This window comes from Parasteatoda tepidariorum, chromosome 2 (assembly GCF_043381705.1).
Source record: "Parasteatoda tepidariorum isolate YZ-2023 chromosome 2, CAS_Ptep_4.0, whole genome shotgun sequence".
In the NCBI taxonomy this organism is placed as follows: Eukaryota; Metazoa; Arthropoda; class Arachnida; order Araneae; family Theridiidae; genus Parasteatoda; species Parasteatoda tepidariorum.
The window spans coordinates 90,769,282-90,792,019 of NC_092205.1; the positions used below are offsets into that span (position 1 = coordinate 90,769,282).

The window sequence follows — 22,738 nt, forward strand, 5'->3', positions numbered from 1 at the left end:
ATTTGTAAAATGAACTTAATCTCCCCTGCTAAAACAACATGCTAAACACTAATGTAGGATGGTGTACGGCTTGCACCAAGAACGAACAGTAATAAGTAAAAAGAAGCCAAATCAGAACTGCCAAAAAAGTGAGTTCTTTCAAAATCTAGCAACCATGTCACCTTTTTTAACAAAACATCTCTAAATAACTAAAACAAAATTTCACTTCAAAAACAACAGAATTACTTAATATCTTATGACATTATATACAGCAGTCATAAATTATATAATTTATTTCTTTTATTAAAAACAAAATTATCTATTTGAAAATATCGCCGCCTCGGACAAGGTCAAGAGCTATAGATTGTTGTTATTTACATTTAGCTGAAAACACCATCCTTATATATTGTCAGAATTTGAAGAATAAGATTTAGTAAGGCTGGAAAAAGCAAGATTATCTATCAGAACAAGACTGGCTTTTGTATTTAAAGCATGCAATTTGTTTTTGTGCATCAAATTCTACTTATCTTGTTTCCCATTTAACTTAGAATGAACCTATTTGTCAATTCTGTTGCTAATTTAATGTTTTGGAGTTATTTTTTATTGAAATGTATTTTATGGAACAATTTCATTAAGGTTTTTATGCCTTTTTAAAACTTCTACAAAGATATAATAGCTTTTAATAAAGTTATCAAAAATGTTCTAAATCCTTAAAAATTAAAATTGGGAAACAGAATTCCATACAGGGAATAGAATGAAAAATTTAATTATTCCAAAATATTAACTAGTCACTGAACAAATCATCACACAACATCTCTTGGAATGGTAGGTCAGGAGTTTCTAATATGTTATTAATATATTATTGTAGATTATCTTGTTTCTGCAAAATCCTTTTAAACATGAAATGGGTGTTAAAGTGGAATTCGGGCCACCCTCAACAGAGAGAATGGCAAACCTAATAATCTCCAGAATTTCAACTTTTCACTGTACTCTAATAAAAATAAGATTTTTCATTCTGATCATTAAGCTTTTTAAGGAATTTCATGTATAACTTTTTATAGTTAAAAGTACTTTAATACAAATATTGTATTTTCTTTAAACTTGCATTGTTTGTTTTAAAAGTATTGCTGTGTCTTCTTGCAGAGAGGAAAAAGATGACAGATTTTTCTAACTGGCTTACTTGGTGTCAAACATGTCGCCATGGTGGCCATTCTGCACATATCTTGGAATGGTTTAGGTCAGTATTTCATTTGATGCAAATTGTCTAACCTGATTTAATTATAGGCTATCTGACAGTAGTATTTTTTTTTTTAACTAAGTTGAAATAAGTCAAGCCAAATCAAATTTAGAAGTTGTTAGATTGTTCTTGTGTACATTGTTTTTGGGTCAGGTTTAATAAAAGTATTATTTTTGACATTGCTACCTACACAAGCGAGATATTGTTTTCTATGATGCAACGTGTGTGACTAAACCAGATTTAACGGGAATAGTAGTTTAAAATTTATAACTGTTTGCTTATAAAAAGTGTTCAATGTGCCCTAAAGATGGATTAAAATAGCGAAAAAGTTCTGCCCACCAGAAAACTTATTAAATACCATTCTCTTAGTAATTGGTTAACAAAATTGCACATCTCACCTGTCATCAGGTTTAAACAGGAGAAAAACAAAATCACTCCAACTATAATTATATGATATGGAGATAATTTTTAAACTCATTCTAGGGCCGTCGTAATCGCCAGGATTTTTTTTTGGGGGGGAGGGGGTGTAAATATAATTTTATAACACCTCTATTTATTTTCCTTATGAGTTGTTACTAAGTAACTGGTAAAAGTTATGAAACAAATGTCTGTAAAGTTCAAAAAGAATTCATGTTGTGACTGAAAATAGGAATCAAATAGTGAATCCTGACCGAATAGCAACATTTTTTTAAACCAATTGTTAAGAAATATTATTTTTTATAGAAATATAAGTTTAGATAAGAAAATAATCAAAACTAGTTGTATCATTGAGAGGGTGAAGGGAAAAAAAAACTAAATAGAAACTTTTAGAAAAAAAATACCCTCTCAATTATTAAAACATTATAAGAGATAGTGTCTATCAGAATGAATTTAGAATCATTTCATTTGATCAAATGTTATTCAGTATGTTCAAATATTTCATTTTTGTGCTTTTTCAATTGTAGGAATCACAATGAGTGTCCAGTTACTGGTTGCATGTGTAAGTGTATGTCTTTGGATGCAACAGGAAAACATGTCACTGAAGTGTATTAGCTAGAAATATAAAGCCAAATAATTTTCTTATACTGTGATTTTTATTGAATAAAAAAAAAAGAATGATACAAAAAAAATGAGAATTCCTTTTTCTTTAAGGCAATGTTACATAGTGATCAGGAAATCTTGAGGCCAAGGATAATACCTCATTGTGCAAAGACATGTCTGAAATTACATTTAAGCTTTCATTAGTTTAAACATGCTTTAGAAAAGTTGTAGTATTAAAATGATATACATTGTGCCCACTTAAAATCTGTAGTCACCCCGGTAGTTTTTGAAGGATTAGTTTACTCATAAAAGTAGGGTCTAAGTATAGTAAAGTTGCCATTCGCAATACAAAGAAGCCTAGCGGTAAAACTCAGCGATCAATTTAGTAAGAAAAAACATCACCCTTAGAGGTTGGGCAGCCTTGAGGAGCAAGGCTTGTCAACCAAAGGTCTATTGTACCCAAACCCTGGCAAGCAGAAGAGCTTTATAGCTGAAACAAGTTCCGCAAACACCCGACAGGAACATCCTGTAGTTAAAGCAATGTTGTCCCAGATGTTCGAATCTTTGAGCAAAATTGACTTCATACTCACAAAAAATATGTATGTGAAGTCTCCTCCTCAAGATGACAACTGACAAAGGAGATCAGGTGCAATAACCATAAAGTAAAGGTTGCAGTTACCAATGATCTTCCTCATCCTTACAAGTAATGTTAAAAATAAAAGGCGTAAAATGCATATCTTTTAGTTAGATGCAATGATTAGTTTTTAATACTTTTAACTATGTTCGTATATGTCAACTACATTACTTTTCAGTATTATTAATACATCTTATCAGACGTTTTGGTTGGTAAATGTAAAAATAAAAAAAAAAATATTAAATTTTAAAAAATCGGATTTAAGACAAGCAAATCTAATTTTTTCCAACTCTGCCTAAACCTTACTTATATGACTATGGCTCTTGGCCGTTCAAAAATTATTGGGGTGAAAACGGTTTTTAGCAGGCACATTGAATAACTTTAGAACATAGAATTCAGAATAAAAATAGAAATATAAGTACAGCATACCATTAAAATTATAGAATAAAAAAATGTCGAACATGAAGGTTATTCGGTCTGATGTAATGAAGACTTCTTTACTATTAATTGAAAAATGGGGAAAAATTTAAGTACATATTGGCTGCCACAACTAAACAAATACAAAATGCCTTTTTCACTTATTTTTATTCTATTTTTTATTATTTACATTACAAAAATTTCTACATTAAAAAGTGATTATCAATGATGTAATTCATTTTTCTTATAAATAAATTAATATTTACTAAGTTATCAAATTTAAACAAATATTTTAAATATACCCTATTATTTGAATATCTTAATTTGATAATACAGAATGATCTTAATGATTCATCAAAATAATGCAATTCTTTGAAAATCGCCAAGTTTATCATAAAAATTTCTTTACAATTAACAATTTTAAACAATGGAAATACATATTTATACGTATATTACATATATGTTACCAACAAAGTTTGAAGTCCAGCATTCTACATGCCTAGGCATTGAATCCAATTACTAAAACTAAAGCCGGTAATGTATGAAACAATTTATATTTCACACATTTCCTAGGCATTTTATAAAATGCCTGCGTAATAATAAAATGTTGCGTAACGTACATCATAAAAAACTTTTAATTAAACATTAAATTTTTACAGTGCATAACCTTACTATATAATAGTTCTTAATATTATTTAATATTTTAATTTCTCATTCATATTATGCCTGTAAATGCTGTTTCATTGGGTTTTAATAAAATAAATCAATTTAGTCATGTCGTGGTTGTTTTCAAATAAAGTAAGCTTTAATAAAACTTTTACCTGCTTTTTCATAAAACTCCTTTGGAAAACTGATAAGATGCTGGCACTTAATGGTGTTGTTATGGCTGACAGTACCTTGAACCTCAATAAATCCTTGCAATAAATCTTGAACCTGTTAGAAGCAATTTACACAAAATTAATTAAAAGTGTCAATAATTTATTTAGATTAAGTTTAAGAACAACTTAGTAAGTCTTCTGTTACTATATACTAATCTTTACAGCATTTTAAACATTAAAATAATCATATCAAGTCACATTCTAATTAATTTGTTTTAAAATCTTAGTCAATCAAAAAGAAATGAAGTTGGGAAAAAAAAATTCAGATTCAAAAGTGAAATGCGTAAACATGACTTGGATAAAACAAATCCTGGAAAAATCTAAAAGAAATGTCAGCTTAATTGATAAAAATTAAAAAAACCTATCAGTGGCAATCTAACCAAGATAGGTTGTTTTAAAGCACACCTATTATCAAAAATATTCAATGAAATTTTTTTTGTAATTTAAAGACTTCTTCACTTGGGGGAGAAAAAAAAATACCCAGTTAAAAAATTAGGCTAAAGAAGATTGGGTATACTGTCTGCAATTGAAAGAACAACATAAGTGCTTCACCACAGATTTCGAGAAAAATGGCTTAAAAACTATTTTTTTTTCCATTGCTAATGCTATGAATGCTAAAATAGAATCTCTAAAAACTGATAACACAAAATTTATTTAAAAAAAAAAAAAACTTGCAATTTATATCTTTTTAATGAAGTCTCTAATAAGCGAATATGTACTGAAAAATGTTTAGAATAGACAATTTTTCTTTGAATAATTCTACTTTGACTTTTGAAACTGTTTCAAACATTTTTTTAATATGAAAGGATTTATTACAGTAATAGACATTTTAAGAAAACTTCAGATAAACTAGAAAATTACTGGTCTTATTCCAGGGTGCATAGCAAAATCTCTCAACATAAAATAAGCACCTTTAAAGCACTCAAAAAATATTTTTAAGCACTATATACAAACAAACAAAATGCAAAATAATTTACAAAGACTTTATTTAATCGTGATAAAATAACTAATTTCTGACAAAGAACTCTTTTTCTTGATTATATTAGCCACCATAAAAAGATCCAGGGATTTTTCAGTTTGATTTCAGAGGGTGGAAAATGAAGCCTGAAATTGAGAATATCTTGCAAAATGCAGCAGAGTTGCACATGAGAGTGCAAGAATCTAGCCGAATCCAGCTCAGTAGACACAGTTGCGGACTCCCAAGTTTTTCATCAAATATGTAACATGATTGGCGCTATCATACGTTACTGACAGACACTGAAATGGATTGTGGTTGAATGAATTGTGAAAACGTCGAATAGAACAATGTGAAAACCATGATTTTGCATAATACACAGCGAAAATCAACATGGTAAAGAAAAAAAATCTCATTTTCGAAAAGGGAAAATTAAGCACTTTTTAAAAACACCTCATGAAAAAAGCACCTTTAAACACTTCTTAAAAATGCTACGCACCATTTATTCTCTAGTCTAAGCGGAACAAACTTGTATCCTGAAAATTTTTCTAATGTTGTCGGGGAAAAAAAAAAATCAAACTTCAAGTAATTAAAGGTAGAAACAGTCGTTTCAGCTGGGGTTTTAAAATTATCTAAGAAAATAGAATAATCGAATTGTGCAAGTTTAGGAGTAATTAGTAATTAACAAGCATGTATTGTAATTAGTATATTGAAATTTAACAATTGATTACAATATCTGATGTGCAATGCGTTCAACTACAATGTATTAATAAAACATATGACAGGTTGTTTAACATAAAAACAAATATTTTGAGTGTAAAAATTAATTATACTTACACTGTTTGGAATAGACATTTGCCAGAAGCACTTCACAGCACAGATATACAAACTATACCTTACTCTCCTCTCTAATAATTTTATTAACATTTATTTTCCAATATTTCATTTCTTTAATAATGTTTACCTTAAAATTTCATTTATTTAAATTTAATATTGGTTGAACTGCCACTTATTAATACCAAATAGGCTTAACCCTCTTGTAAGTATCTTTCATCCCTTCACAGTTTCCTCATAGAATTTTATTATGTAATTAAACTCTTCAGAGAAACATGCAACTGGAAATGTAGTTTTTTATTTTCAGGACTATTAGAAGGTTAAAATTAAACTACAAAACAGCAAAAATAGGGGATTGCTTTGGTATCCAACTGGTAATTTTAGAAAGAAAAAAAAAGTTAACTATTTCTTTAAAAAAAACTTTGTTTTGTTACTTAATCTCTCTTCAAAACCATAACAAATTAACAATACTTAAACTTGTTTTTTCATTAATTCAATTAAATGCTAGAAAAACTACGATTAAATTCAATTTATTTATCAATGAATTGGGGATGCAACAGATCGTACAATGGTCAGATATCTGGTCTGATTTTGAGCTGGCAACAATATCTTCTTTTTTTTTTTGTTCTTTCTTTTAGCATTTAATATTATGAGACAAATATTTTCTTTAAGTTCATATTCCTATTTCTTTTAAATAAATATTTAATTTAAAGTCAATATATATTTTAAACCACAACATTAATAATGCCATTTAATAAATATAATCATAATTATTAGCAAAAATTATTTAAACACATTTATTATTTAACCCATAAGAAATCTAATATTTAAACATCACATACGCAAGATTTGCAAAAAATAAGCAAAAAGATATTGTCACATTTCATATCACTCACAGTAATTCATGTTGGTATTACTAAAAAAATTTCTTACAGACAATTCCTTCATTGCAATATTAGAGTGACAACATAGCTGCCAAAAGAGAATATACGTTTATAAGTGATGAAAAGGCTTAGCTGTTTTCGCCTTCCTTATTGCTTCAATTGATAACTTATTGATTCCATTTCCTCAATTAATAAACATATAATTTTTTACTGACGGGGGCTGCAAGTCAATACATGTTTACTAATTTAGGATTCATGTTAGACAGGGTACGTAGCCAAATTTTTCAACAAAAAATAAGCACCTTTTAAGCACTCAAAAAATATTTTTAAGCACTTAAAAAAAATCATAATTAAGCGAAGTGGACAAGTTTTTGAGAATTAAAGGTTTTATCCGTCATGTCAAAAAAAACCTTTTGACAGTCAAAAACCCAAAATTGTGGCATAAGGATATTACCGATTATAAATATTAAGTATTTTTAAATTATCAATTAAAAACTAACTGAATCCTGAAATTCAGAATATCTTGCAAAATGCAGCAAAGATGCACATGAGAGTGGAAGAATCTCACTGAATCCAGCTCAGTGTACGGACATGCGGATCCGCAAGTATTTAATCAAACATGCAAAACGAATGGCGTCTTCATCGGCTACACCGAAATAGATCAGGGTTGAATTAATTGTGAAAACGTCGAATAGAACAATGTCATTTTGCATAATTCGTATCGAAAATAAATATGGTAAAGAAAAAAATATTTCATTTTGGAAAAGGGAAAATAAAGCACTTTTTAAAAAGCACCTTTAAAGACTTTTAAAAAAACGAAAATATGCACCTTAAAGCACTTTTTAAAAATGCTACACACCCTGTTAGAATAAGATGGAGTAATGGCAACTTGGAACTTTTTTGCCACAAGCCATGGCTGTTGATGGCATTTTAGGAATTATAAAATGTAGAGTGGGAAATCATCTTGACTGGAAGGTGAGTCACAACTGCAGAAGAATTTGCAAAAATTGCTGCAGGAAATACCCAAAATATCAAGGGACATTTATATTGAAAAATGAGATAAATAAATTCAAAGATCTTGAAGAAAGATGGAATAATATCCATTCTCTTCCTGACATATAGAACACTCACTATTTGCAGCCTGTACAAAATTTTGTTATTGACAGGGATGTAGCGAATATTCGGCCCTTTTGCCGAATATTCGTTTGCAGGTTGGCTGAATAATTGGCTAAATATTCAGCAAATTATTATTTGGAAAAATATTTTTCAGCTTTGTTTTTTTGGGGGCAAATTCTAATAGATTTAATAAAGAATAAATCTAAAATAGTATTTTTCACTATACATTATTAAAACTTATTTTTACACATATTTGTTAAGTTCTAAAATTTGTTAATTTATGATATGAGAGACAAATAGAAAAATGAATTTTGAAGAATAGAAACTAGATTTTTATTTTCTCTAACAGCGCTGCATTTTTAAAAGCGTTTCCAATTAGTGAAAATTTGATTCGAAAAAACATTATCTCAAAAGCTTTCTTCATAAAAACAGACATTAATTTTTTTTCTCCAAACTAGAGACAAGACTCAAAACAAGTTGAATGCATTTCAGTTAATGCCTTCAATTGTTAAGAAGTCTTTGCTTAAACAACAATAATTTTGCTTTTGAAGTAAAACATATTGATTTAGTACCGTAAATTTTGAAGAAAAAAAAGTTATTTTTTCAAGTGGTTTCACCTGAAAAAATAATGGCAGCGATATTTTCGGGCTGGGCCCACTTTGTCAAAATCAGCTTTTAATGCTTAAAAAAATAAGCCATAATAAATGTTATAAGTTGATATTAAATAAAAGTAAATAATAATGTTTGCTTTTTAGTCCACATTTTATAATACAGAAACAAAAGTTAATAGTACCCTGTTAAATTTGGATGATTTGAAGTGGAAAATAACCAGAAGAAAAGTTCGAAACCGCAAAGAATTCTAACTGTGATTATTTACATAAATGAAAGAGATAAATAAAAAAATATTAACCCCACAATCAAGCATTGAACATGTAAACTTTATCTAAAAATGTTGCTACATTTTTTTTCCTCATTAAATCAACCATTATTTATTTATTAGCTATAGTTATTAGCAAAGTCTAAGTAAGGGCCTAAAAACAATACAGAGCGAAAATTCAAAATGTAACTGCCGCAATAAATCATTAACCAAAAACAAGTACAGCTTTAAGACTAAAAGAATAGCTATACTTTGAAGAAAACCTGTGTTTCAGCCTTTCCATTTAGGGGGTCAGCTTGCCTGACAGTGAAGCCAATGGTTGCGGGTTCGCATCCTGATCAGGGCATGGATGTTTTTCTGTTGGGTGATGGGTATCTGTGGTGTGGGTGATGTTGCTTGCCTCTGTGACTCAGGTATCCACTGGATAACGTTAACTGAGCAACACTTCCGAGGTGAGGAACAAAAGTTTAGTGCCTGTCGTTAAATCCCCCCCCCATTTAGTAGAAAGTTTGTTTGTAACCTTTTCCTTTCAGTCCACACTGAAAAGAACTCTTTTACTGAGGGGCCTTTCGATTTCAGCTTCTTTTTCAGGGACAGGGTCAATCTTTCAAGAAAAAATAAGCACCTTTTAAGCACTCAAAAAATATTTTTAAGCACTATGTACATTAACAAAATGCAAAATAATTCTCAAAGACTTTATATGATCAAGATAAAATAACTAGAATTTGACACATTAGCCATTAAAAAATGATCAAGATATTTTTCGATTTGATATCAGAGGGTAGAAAATGAAGCTTGAAATTGAGAATATCTTGCAAAATGCAACAGAGTTGCACATGAGAGTGCAAGAATTTCACCGAACCCAGCTCAGTATACATGCACATACGGACTAGAAAGTAATTAATCAAATATGTAAAATGATTGGCGCTTTCATACGCTATGGACCGACAGTACACCGAAATGAATTGTGAAAACGGTGAGTAGAACAATGTGAAAAGCCCGCTTATGCATAATACTTGACGAAAATCGACATGGTAACGAAAAAAAATCTCATTTTCGAAAAGGGAAAATTAAGCACTTTTTAAAAACACCTAATAATAAAAGCATCTTCAAGGGCATTTAAAAAATTAAAATAAGCACATTTAGGCAGTTGTTAAAAACGCTACGCACCATGAGGGAGTGACAAGCTTTGAATGATTACTAAATAGTGTATAGAAAGAGTATAGAAAGGAGAGAACTGTTTTTTTCCCCAGGAAAATTATTTAAGGGGTAGATTTCAATATTATAATTTAAAGGTAATTGTGGTGGAAAATTTGAGACTATCCAAAGTATAGTTCAAATTATAAATTTTTTTAAAAACATTTTCCTCAGAGACAGAGCAAAGAAAACAAATTAACCAGAATTTTGTGTTAAAAGAGAATGAATAATTCCTATATGAATGTATTGTGTACTGTATTAAAACGACTGCCATAGAAAAAATACAAGCATAATAATTTAAACCCCTTTATTTCATCAAAATTAATTAATTTTGAAATTACACATTTCAAGCACTTTTTACGTACCAAATACTTAAAACAAAAAGTAACAGTGCAAAAAGTTATAATATATCTTATAATGGTGTAACAAATGTACCTGAAAATTGGCAATCTCACAAAATAAAAACACATTAAAAAAAATGGAAGTTAAACATATTAAATTATGAGCATTTTGTAAAATTCGACCATTTAAGAACCAATAAAATATTTAATTATAAATGTTAAGAATTGAAACTTATTATTCCTTTTTTCTGATCGTAATTGAGATAGTAATTACACAAAAGCTAATAAACCTCATGTATGTTAAATTAATCATATTTAATTAAATTAAAACTGGCCTTATTAACTTTTATTCCACAGAAAAACCGTGAACAAAAAATGGCTAATAGGTTACTACTCTTATTGAAGATGTTGAGTAGTTTTGCTTATTTCCAAAGTAATTAGCAAATAATTAAGTCTTAAATAAAAAGCAATGGGTCAGTTCCCAGATATAGAGTTTTTGGAGCTAGCTCCAAACAGTTCTAAAGAAGCCATTTGAAAATTAAAAAGTTTAATTGATTTTCATCGTAAGAAAACAGTGCAGAAAATCTTTCTTTCACTTTTTGTTATAAATAAACAATTTTGTGTAAAATTCAAATGCTTTGAAAAAAAAAACTTTTTATTTCAATATAAAAGATTTTCCAATTTTCTGGAAGAACTAGCATTTAAAATATTGAAAAAAGAATTGTTATTAAATAAAGAATAGTGACGTTATGTGAAAAATATGAATTGTATAATCAAAACATCAGCAGTTAAATGATTAGCAACAGTTAACCATTATTCGATAAACTTCTTAAAAGTTTTGCCTTTTGTAATATAAAAAACATCTTAATATAAATATATAAAATAAATACATTTTACATTAAACACTTAAGAAAAAAAAAAAAACTTAATTTACTTCCAATATTTTGAATGGCAAATGAATTTCTTTATATAAATTCTTCATCAAATCAACGTACAACAGATGTAATAATTATACATTAAACCTTTATAAATCCCTCAATTTGAAATAATTGTAAGGAATCATTTTATACAATTATTGTTGTAAGATTACATGTTATTTGTGAGAATCGTGAGAATTATATTTTAGTGTGCTTTATAGAACAAAGAATATATTCCTGACACTGGGTTACATTTGGTTTATCATTGAAATTTGTATTAGCATATATACAAAGCTAGATAATGCATACATGAACCAGCTGCACAGAAAAAATTGGAAATATACAGTTAATCATTAAACTTATCAGCTTATAAAAAAAATATAAAAAAACTAACAATGAAAAATTATAGAATTTATCCAGAATGAAACAGTGCTAGGAAGAAAAATAGATCTAGTATTTATTTTTTTAATATAAGCTGATCTTTTTGAGATGTACTGGAAAATAGTATTTTGTAAATAACATGAACAACAAAATCTTACAATTCCACAATATAGTTTTTGTCGTTAACAAGGCCATTTACTTTAACACAACCTGTTTTAAAATAAATTACTTAGAATACAAGCTTTTGCTTACAAAATTAAACAATATTTCAAAACAAATTTAATTTATGTGCAACAACATGGTAATTAAATTACAATAACTACCACAACATTACACAATTTCATTTACAAAGTTAGTTTCATAGTTGTAGTTCTCAAAAGTTTAAAAAACTAGTCCGGAATATAAGTTCCTTTGATAGTATAAATCACCATGCAGAAGCAAATTGAAAAATAAATTAATTTCTGATTCTTTGTTCTGTTACTTTGTACACATGCATTTCTCAGTGAAGTATCAAATATAATAACTTTTAGGGGGCCAATGAAAAATTAAATATAATAATTAATCCATAAAGAAAGTGGTAAAATCTGCATGTAGCTTGTTGAGAAATGTTTTATGTTCTAGTCGCAGATAGTAAGATTTTTTCAAGGAGGAAAAAACTTAGACGAAATAGGTTTCTTCCGACCCAAGAACAAAGAAACGGTTTTTCAAAAAGAAATGTTAAATATTAAAACAATATTTTAAATGTATTATGAACTATAATTGAAATCTAATTTAAACAATCAGTATTATTAATTTCCAAGGTAGTAATTACATCACAAGTGAAAACTAGAAAAAGGAATTTAATGAATTTCTTGAAAAATTAAACTAAACTTGTGTAAAATTTATATATGTAGGGGTGATTGTGAGCCCAAGTTAAAATTCCGGAAAATTTCTTGAGTTAAGAAAAAAAAAAAAAAAAAACCAGTTCAAATTGAAAAATTAGAAAAAAATTTAAACAAGGTTTTTTTCCTTTTTCTCAATATTTCTTAGTTTACTTTAACTATATTTAAAATTTTACACATACCTATACCATTTAAACATACCTATGATGACCTGGAGAAGTAATTAAAATTTACAAATATGTCTTTCTTTCTTCAGTTTATGATTATAACTATTTACTGATAAAAAATTTATATTAATCATGAATATAAGCTTTAAAGTATCTCTCTGGCTAACAAATAAAATAAACTTTGTTTCTAAGTTCCACCTTTGAAAATTTGATTTCCGGAAACTTCTGTGATCAATGATTTTTTGAAGCATCTGGACCTTCGATTTCCGGAAACTTCCAGATTACTGTTAGCGAAAATTCCGGAAAACCGGATTTTTTCCGGAGCACAACCAGCCCTGTATATGTTACGTAAAGGAACAGTAAAACCTAATTTTAGAGTTGCAAGAACTTTTAATGTCAAGATTAAATTTCATCAATATAATCAATATCTTTCATTCATTAACAAATCGCATACTAAACATACATACACTTCCGAACATATGCAGTACTACATGTATATAACATATTAAATTCACAATTACAAATAGCATAAATTTTCAAAATCAAACACTGAGATACCTTAATTAACTCTTAGACAATATGATATATAGATCTTAAAATTCTATCTAAAACTACAACAGTGCTCCAAATTAACAGTGGTCTGTTTGTCCAATATTACATAACTCTGGCTTAAACTACTATAAAGTAATTATTAGTGGTATCCTGGACAAACAATTGATGAAAAGGAATGGTCAGTTGATTTCGTCTATTTTTTTGTTGCAAAACAGCATCTTTCATTCAATTGTCAGTGTTACACATTCTCAGAGTTATCTTTCACTTAAAAAAATATTTTTTCGAAAAATCTAATCGAAAAATAAATGGACAGATGAAAATGTGTACAATCTAGTGACATCTTTTAGTTACTGGTCCTCAAGACTAACCACTAAAATTTCTTGATGTATAAAATTAAATAATGTATGTAAAATTAAATAATAATGTATAATATAAAATTAAAAAAAGAGAATGAAGATTTTTTAACTTTTTGGTGATATCTTAAATTTAACTTGTTTAAATTTAAGCTATTTTAATAATTATCAATGCTAAACAATTAGTCATTCTTAGTTTCTTCCATTTGTATCATAGAAGAAATAGCTTTTTTTCACACAAAATGCCCACCCTGCTTAAAAGCTCCACTGTATGAGTAAAATATTTCTTTAGACCAGTCTGCATAGTTAGATAATATAGACGCACACGTGCACACTGTGAGCGGATACATCGGTGATGATTCTCCAATTTTACACATACTTTTTTAATATTTGTGGTAATATAAAAAAAAGTAATCGCGTCTGCAAAAAAAAGTAAACAAAAAATAAGAAAATAAAAACATGAAGCAGACAGCATAACTATGATTTATGCAAAGTTAAGAAAGTCAGTGTTTCGTGTATGCTGCTTCCAAAGAAAAAAGACAATTGTCACTTTAGCCCAAAGATTAGTAATCCCATCGTTAGCGGGCGAGCCTACAATTCGTTGATTTTTTTACAACTTAACTCGACAATTGTTTTACAACGAAAATAGATTATTGCGGTGAGAGTAGGAAATCTTTTAATGTAATTTCGTTTGGAGTAAATTTACTAATATTACTTAATATGACAATTACTTTATATGAACGTAGTTCTATGTATAACTATTATTGTTCCTCTACTGCTCTTAATGTTAATGTGCATGTATATATATATATTTTTGCCAAGAATAATGAAAATATTAAATAGTTAATTGTTTACGTATACTTAATAAAATGATTCTCTTATCAAAAATATTACGAGCTTGCAGATACTCTTGGATTGTGTGCGCAGATACTTTATGTTACTATGCCAGTCTGATCTACTAATTGGTTCATAAATTGAGTTAGAAATGAGCTCCAGCAGTCTGTTTACTAATAAAAAATCAATCTGTGTCCCATGGGAAAAAAATCAATGCATTCAACGCTCAATTCACAAAAAAAGTGGACATGAGGATGAAGATTTTAACTTCATTATAAATGTTTGAAATTTTAATAGCTGTAAATTGTAAAAGTGCATACTATTTCATATTTTAATAAAAAAAAAGAATGAAATTTTAGTAATTAACTTGCTTACTTTAAATTTAATATGCGCTACTGCGCCTGAGTGGAAAGACTGCACCAAAATCTTTATCTTTCATGGTCTCCTATAACTGAACAAATAATTCTACAATTCTCCAAACTTATATTTATATGATCAGACAGCTATTGTTGAGTTTTTGGTCCGCAGAAAAGTGTTCAGTAATTTTCGTTACAAGAGGTAAGCATATCAAAATTTACTAACACCAGTCACATTACCAGCCAGTAACGTTTGAACCCCTTAACGTTAAATTCTCTTTTGTTTACTTAACTACATCTTGGAAACTTATAAGCAAATAAAAATCCTCACAATTAAAAAAAGTTATTAAAGAGATTTTACACAGGGTAATACATTACTAAATTTAGTCAAAAGAAGAAAAGTAAAAAAAGGTTTAAACGAGTGTAACTTTCTTTCTCAAAAACAACAGTTTATATGAGCAATGCTTTGTACTTTTTAATAAGCCAGTTTAAACAAAAGCAATAAAAAATAACTGAAATATTAAATAAACTGAAAAAAAAAAAGATTATTTAAATATTAAATAAACTGAAAAACAAATAAATTAAACAACAGTGATAAACAAATAAATTAGAACATGGATTTAAAAATATTTAATAATGCCTTTAAAGAACATTTTTAATGCTAAAATCTTTTTATTTGACAAAACTCAAATACGCTATTTTCAAAAGGTCAATTCTAGGGATTATGTTAATTTAATTTCAAACAAACAAAAGCCTCATCATCTTTCCATGTAGTATCAAATTACTTTACATCAAAAAATTTTAATTCCCCCAAACACTGGTCAGAAATATGTTATTTTTAAAATACACCTATAAGGATCGAGATGTACGATTTTTAAAATATGTGAGAACAAATTACAATGTGGGATTTTCGATTTGCCTGACAGAATTAAAGGCTCCAATACTCAAAATCCATTATGAATTGGGAGATTTTATGATTTTTTAGTATTTATCACTCAAAATCATGACTTTCCATTAAGGTCGAAAACCATGACTTTCCAGGTATGCAGATACCTTGTGCTTATTCACACCTTAAAAACTATTCTATTTTTGCATTGTCACAACACCCAACCTTAAAAGGTTCATTTAGAGTGAAATAAACCCCTAATGATTAGTCCTTGCTTTAAGATGCAATTCTCTGTGTGATTTTTCCCAGTCTGCTACTTGACATTCCCTGGAACAATAAAAATACTGATCTGGAAAGTTTTCTGCTTTACATCTGGAACATCTTTTGAATGATTTAACCACAACCTCTTGTTTTGAACAATAAGCACAGATTTTCAGCTTGCTTTTTCGTTCAGAAAGAATATTCTTTTTCTCTTTATTCCCACCAGTAGCATTACAATTTTCAGTATTGGGGAGGTCAGTTGTGGTACCATTGCAAATCGTATCATCCGTCTTTTCTTCCCCATTCACAACAAAACTGTAAAATGTGTTAAGTTCATCATCAACATCACTGGAAACTTCACTGACACTAGGCTTAGATTCTTCCACATTTCCCCCCTGATTACACAACTCAGTTAGGCCTAACTGCAAATCTTTCGAAGTTTTGGTGCCACTTTTCTTGGTACATTTTTTCTCACCGTTTTCAACTACATCAGAATTGGAGGAACTTTCAACACATTTTGCTTTTGAATCACTTTTAGTATCCGATTCATCGGGCACTGTACCAGAATTAGAAATCTCAGCTTTATTTTGAGTTTTGGGAGTGGTACGTAAGCTTTCAGCATGTTCCGATGATGTATTCACTAAACTTTCAACGCATTTTGCATTGGAATTACTGTTGCAATCTACCTCATCCAGCAATGTACTGCAATCGGTAAGAGAAGCAGTTTTATTAGCCTCATCTTTAGTTTCTGGGGGTCTAGAGCTTGCAATTTTAACTTTAGTAATTTCAGTGGTGGTAGAGATGACAGCTTTTTTCTTCTTCCTCTTAGAAGTCTTTTGAGTGCTGATATTAACTTTTATTTCAGTGGTAGGATTAGTCTTAGGAGAAGATCTACGTCTTGAAGGCAATACCACACGCCCAAATATTAAGCTAGATGTTCCAATGGCTACGGTTGTTAAGGATTTCTTTACCTTAAATAGCTGCTCGTCAAAATCACAAGGTTGATTATGCTGAAGAGCAAAAAGCTTACTGTAATTTTCGAAGCATATTTCATTTAACCACAGCCTTTGCGCTTCGTCATACATATCCTTTAATTGGGCAGGGTCTTGGCTGTCATATTCATACCTCTCCAGTAGCTTTTTCCTCAACTTTTGCCGGTATTCTTCTTTGCGCTTATGCTGAGTATATGAGTTTCTAAAGTTCGGATCATAATTGCAGTAAAATAATTCCTCCAAATCAAGACTCACTTGCTTTCTCCTACTTCCACTCAAAGGACAGAATGTCTCTATTTGTGAGTCACAAGACTCAACGAAAGTCGAAACACTACGCTGGCTCCGCTTTTTACAATTAAAGACTTCAACAATAGATTTTTTCCAGAAATCCTTTACTTCTTCTTTATGCTTACTTTTAAGAACCGTTTCACAAGTTCTGCTACAAGTCGAATTCATACCAAGACATATGTAAGGTTCCAGGCATTCTTTGCCATGCAGAAGTTTTACATAACAATTATTGTGTTCTGGACATAAAGCTGTTTCTGGTTTGTAAATATGAACAACGCTCAAAGCTTGTGGCTTGCCAACCTTATACTTATCTTTTAGCAAGCCAAATATACTCTCTTCATCCTTAAATTGGCAAGAACATTCCTCGTCTTCGGCATGATTATTAAAAATATTATAAATATCGCACGTTAGCAAAAGTTTTGGAAGAGATTCTCCCCAGTGGGTAGCTAAATACTTCTCAAAACATGTTGGCATAAATTTTTTGCATTCCCAACTCTTTTGGGGTCTCCAGTAATATATAGTAAGATCAATATTATTTTCATCTTCTTTGCTTACATCAGATTCTTTTAACCATTTTCTTAAAAGTTTAAGAAAGCCATCAACGAATCCGCAATACATGATACATAATAAAGAAACTATACCAGAATAAGTCACTTTTCCACTATCATTCTGTTCCATAGCAGAGCTTAAATGTTCTAAACTTTCTTCAGAATAAATAGGATTTTCGGTAGTGTATAGGGAAGCTTTGTGAAAATTCTGTACAATTCGAAAAACATTTTCTATAAAAGATTCGACTCTCTCGAATGTAGATTCTACAATTTGCTTATGAATTCTTATATAAACGAAGTCTGGTACGTGTCTTTCGTAGTGGGATATCACAAACGCACTGAGTTCAGCATGATTGGATGCATAATCTTCAAAACTCAGTTGATATGTTAATAAGAAACGAAGCCAATATGTCGGTCCTTGTGCCGTCCACATCTTTTTCAATGCATTACGATTTTTACGAAAAAATTTATATTCTTCAACGTCTAATTTATACAAAAAAAGTTCTGGGCGTATCTGAACGATTCTCATATTTATATCACACAAGCAAATAAATAACAATGTTAAGAAGAAAAGTTCAGTTTTAGAGTTGACTTACGGGTTCTTGTAGTTGAACAGTAACAATATCATTGCTGGCAGTTTTCATGGTAAATGTTCTTCCACTTGATTCCAACTGTTAAAAAATCAAATAAAAATCTTAGAATTCTTCCATTGTATATATGAAAGAGAAATAAAGAATTTAGTGCATTTTATATTTTAATTATTTTTAAAAGATAATAAAAGCAGAAATAAATAATTCAAATTGTGATCATAATTTGACAAGATATGACAGATACTAATCACTTCACCAGTGGTATTAGTCTGTACAAGCTATTTACACGACTCATGTTCATATATGTGCAATAGATATGTAAAATTTATCCCTTGAAAGCAGGGTTCGTTGATTTAAATCAGCTTGATTTAAATCTTGATTTAAATCAAATGATTTTTTTAAAAAAATCATTGATTTAAATCAACTAATTTTTTTTATCTATATATATTGATTTCAAAAGTTAAAAAACAGTGTTTTAAATTTTTGATACTTATATTATTTTCTTTTCTTAGTATTAAAATTTAATTTAAATAAATTGCTGCATTAATTAATTTTAGTTAACAAAATTACTTTCTTGGTGTGTGTTAAATTCCAACACATTTGAAATTACAATTTTAAAAATCGTTTGATTCTTGAGATTGAAAGTATAGATTAAAGTAAACATTTAATGCTGTCTTAATATAGATTTGCATAGCTGTAGAAAGTAATTAATAAACATGAATTTTTTTCAAAAAATAATACAAATAATGTTAATTAAAATTCTACCTTTTGAATGAANGCCGAAAACTGTGAAAATAGTTGCCTAAATAAGAACAAAAATAAGACAAAAATTTTATTAAATGACTTAATTGTCATATACCATGATCCATTTCGTCAAGTTGGTGGCAAATATGATAGTTTTTATATAAACGTTAGTGTTCTAGCTCTAAATTTTTATATAAAAAAATTAGTATCTTTGCAGAAAATTAAATACTTTTAATTGCTAGAATTCATTCAAAAAATACTCTTTCATTGAAAAAAACACACTTATTCTAAGAAATTTTCCCTTTCATCAATAATTGATTGTGAAAAGGGATTACTCAAATTCAAAATTCATGCATCATAATATCGTATTAAAAATTGGGTTTTTTTTAAAATCGTGCAGAATTTCGTAGGTAAAACCGTTGAAAAGGTGATCGAGAAACGAAATAGACTTACGACAAAATCTGTTCAAATTGAGCGCATTAAAAAGCGATGACTCAAATTTGAAATCTAAAATTTCTCATTTCTTACTTATTTATTTAATTTTTTTAAATTTTATTATTTTTATTTTACATTTTTTTATTTTTATTTTTATTTTACATTTTTCAACAGACTTGGCGATTATTCTGCTACAGATCAGGATACGGAAATCTCCCCTTTAAGAAAATGTTTACAAGATAAAAACATTTTTTTTTTCTGAGATAAAAGATTCGATAAAATTGAGGAAAGTTTTGATAAGAAATTGAATTCCAAAATTAATTGCCTGGAAAAAAGACGAATTCATGCTAGTTACTGAGGAAACTAAATTTTCTTTCAACATCTCCAGCTATTATCAAACTTTTCACTCGCAAAGCGAAATCATCGTGGTAGGTGTACAAAACTTAAGAATATGCTACTTTTCCTTCAAATATGTTAATCCCTATTATTCCATTTTATTCATTCTAAAATCCAAATTTATGCTATTAAATCTACCCTACAAGTATAAAAAAAATAAGAACACAACTCAACCATAAAATAATAATTGAATAGAATTTTTCATTATTTATGCATAATTCGTTTTAATTTTACTGTTGTAGACATTTATGTTGGATATTTTTACTTTCATGAATGTTTTCAGAAAAAATAATTCTATATTGAATAGGTACATTTTAATTTCAGTTTTTTTTTTTTAAATTCCTTTAAGTTAGTTTTGTTTACAACACACATTTGTTAATACAAAAGAGAGGTTATTAAAGATTAATATGATTCGATAAATAGATCAAAGATTTTACACTAAATTTCCACTTCTTTAATAATTACAGATCTTTTTACCCTTTTTCATATCAATTGCAAAGTTAGAATAAAATTAGAAAGTTAAAAAAAAGAAACTGATTTATTAAGGCAATGCAGTATTTTTTACTAAATTATTATTTCATTTTTCAATTTTTTAACGTGTCTAAAATCCGTTGTTGGAAATAATTTTAAAAATTTCCAACGCATGGACACATATAAATAAAGAATTCTAAGCAGTTTTTAATGACTAAAATATGGGGAATATTTTCGTATCGTTATCTGTCGCACCAACTACAATCGCCAAGGTGCCAAATAGTTTTAAACTTGCAATTTTTCTAAAAATTGTAGATGTTTGCCCGGAGATAGCTATGAATTATACCTTTCGAGTTGATTCTTTTCTGTGATTTTTTATTTCAGTTTCTTGCAGGCCACTGCCCGGAAGTTGCCAAGATTTGGCAATTATTCTGTTACAGATCACGATACTGTAATCTCCCCAAAAATATGTTGTATTTAAAGTTTTTTATTTTGGAGTTGGATGTAAATTCTCCAGGTCGGATATAAATTTGAGTTAAAGATAATAATTATAAATACTAAAAATTTTTAACTTTTATCTTAATATTAAAAACAATTTTAAGATAATTTACAGGGTGCATAGAAAATCTCTTAACAAAAAATAAGCACCTTTTACTTTGTAAGCACTCAAAATTTTATTTTTAAACACTATATACATTAACTAGTTTCTGACGAAGAACTTTCTCTTGATTATATTAGCCATTATGAAATGATAAAGAAATTTTACTGGTTCGATATCAGAGGGTGGAAAATGAAGTCTGAAATTGAGAATATCTTGCAAAATGCGGCAGAGTTACACGTGAGAGTGCAATAATCTCACCGAACCCTGCTCAGTAGACGCACATGCAGACTCGCAAGTATTTCATCCAACATGTAAAATGATTAGCGCTTTCATACGCTATGGACCAAGGGCATGCCGAAACAGATTGTGGTTGAATGAATTGTGAAAACGTTGAGTAGAACAATGTGAAAAGCGCTATATTGCATAATACTTGGCTGTAATCAACATGGTAATGGGAAAAAAATCTCAATTTCGAAAAGGAAAAATTAAGCTCTTTAAAAACACTCAATGAAAAAAGCACCTTTGAGGGCTAAAAACGAAAATCAAAAAAAGCACATTTTAAAAGAGCTACGCACCATGATTAAGATTTCCCTAAAATATAGGACTCTATAAGGAGCCCATTTTCGTATTTTAAAGCCATGTCATAAATTCGAAAAAAGGAAAGATGAGAACAAGACATGTTATGCTTCCAAGTTTGATAATAGAAAAGTAAACTAAATTTTATGGGAAACTTATGATGAAGACTTATGATTTGTCTAGGAAAAGTTAAATTCCATTTCAAGCAATGACTTTTTTAAAGTTACTAAACAACTTTTGGAAAAAAGTAGTGATGGCTGCGAATTAGATTTAAAAAAAAAAATGACACATTGAAAACTGCTAATGAAATCGCTGTTATTTTTAATCATTATTGTAAAATGGCAGGGAACAAAAACATTCAATTGAGGTTTAAACAAACCTGCATAAATTCTCCAAACACTGTAACATATTGTCCCAAGTATTGAGAGAGCGACGCACCAGTCACACGTTTACGAGTTTGGGAATTCATACTGAATACTTATAATGAAACAACAAATGTAATTTCAATGAAGTTATTACAGAAATTAGAATAATCAAAGAGATAAATAAACTTCTCCGAACTTTTAAAAAAAAAGACACAATATCTACAATGTTAACAGTTAAGTAAACAAAAGAACTTGAAAATTACGAACCCGCCAAGCAATGAGCAATTGCTTCCCACGTAATTGTTGGTGATGCGCATCAAATGTTTAAAACTTTTGAGTTTGATCAGTTCAGTTTCAGTCAATGATAGATTTCTAGCTTTTACGAACGAACACTGGTTAAATATTTTTTGATGCGTATTAGAACCTATTTTTTAAAAAAAACTATTTGAGTCGTCATAAAAGCCACAAGCTGCCTATTTTAATCTCAAATCTTCTACATTTCGATTTTTTGGCCGATAAAATGGCGATTGAATTGAGCTGCAGGTGGCGTAAAGCAGAACTCTTTACCTATGGCAACACTTTGCATGCTTTCCCCATTAGCGTGTGGAAAGTCATAGAGGATTGAAATACGTTAGTTTCTTTCTTGATTTTCATACAGATCAAAATATTTTAGTAGGAAAACTATATGAAACTGAAAACAACATTAAACATAGTTATGAAGAAAGGAATCACGGAAATTTTAAAAAATATTTTTATTAAATAAAAGGGAAAAATA

General features: G+C 28.9%; 3 protein-coding genes across 6 annotated transcripts in view; 1 reads left to right on the forward strand and 2 right to left on the reverse strand.

Annotated features, from left to right (window-relative positions):
* LOC107443478 (GATOR complex protein mio) overlaps window positions 1-2,325 on the forward strand; it is a 46,353-nt gene extending 44,028 nt beyond the window's left edge. For all 4 annotated transcript variants that reach the window (XM_043043482.2, XM_043043483.2, XM_043043486.2 and 1 more), the window contains exons 26-27: window positions 1,123-1,216; window positions 2,161-2,325. In XM_043043482.2, the coding sequence (XP_042899416.1) occupies window positions 1,123-1,216; window positions 2,161-2,248 (182 nt within the window). In that variant the 3' untranslated portion in view covers window positions 2,249-2,325. The remainder of the gene's footprint in view (window positions 1-1,122; window positions 1,217-2,160) is intronic.
* Window positions 2,271-22,261, reverse strand: LOC107443535 (replication protein A 14 kDa subunit). The gene is made up of 4 exons (XM_016057479.3): window positions 21,978-22,261; window positions 18,382-18,456; window positions 4,109-4,220; window positions 2,271-2,413 (listed from the first exon to the last, which is right to left on the reverse strand). Exons 1-4 carry the CDS (start codon window positions 22,065-22,067, stop codon window positions 2,343-2,345), a joined length of 348 nt encoding a protein of 115 aa, XP_015912965.3. The 5' UTR covers window positions 22,068-22,261; the 3' UTR covers window positions 2,271-2,342.
* Window positions 14,123-18,375, reverse strand: LOC139424794 (uncharacterized). The gene has a single exon (XM_071177895.1). It carries the CDS (start codon window positions 18,312-18,314, stop codon window positions 15,954-15,956), a length of 2,361 nt encoding a protein of 786 aa, XP_071033996.1. The 5' UTR covers window positions 18,315-18,375; the 3' UTR covers window positions 14,123-15,953.
* Window positions 22,262-22,738: the final 477 nt, after the last annotated feature.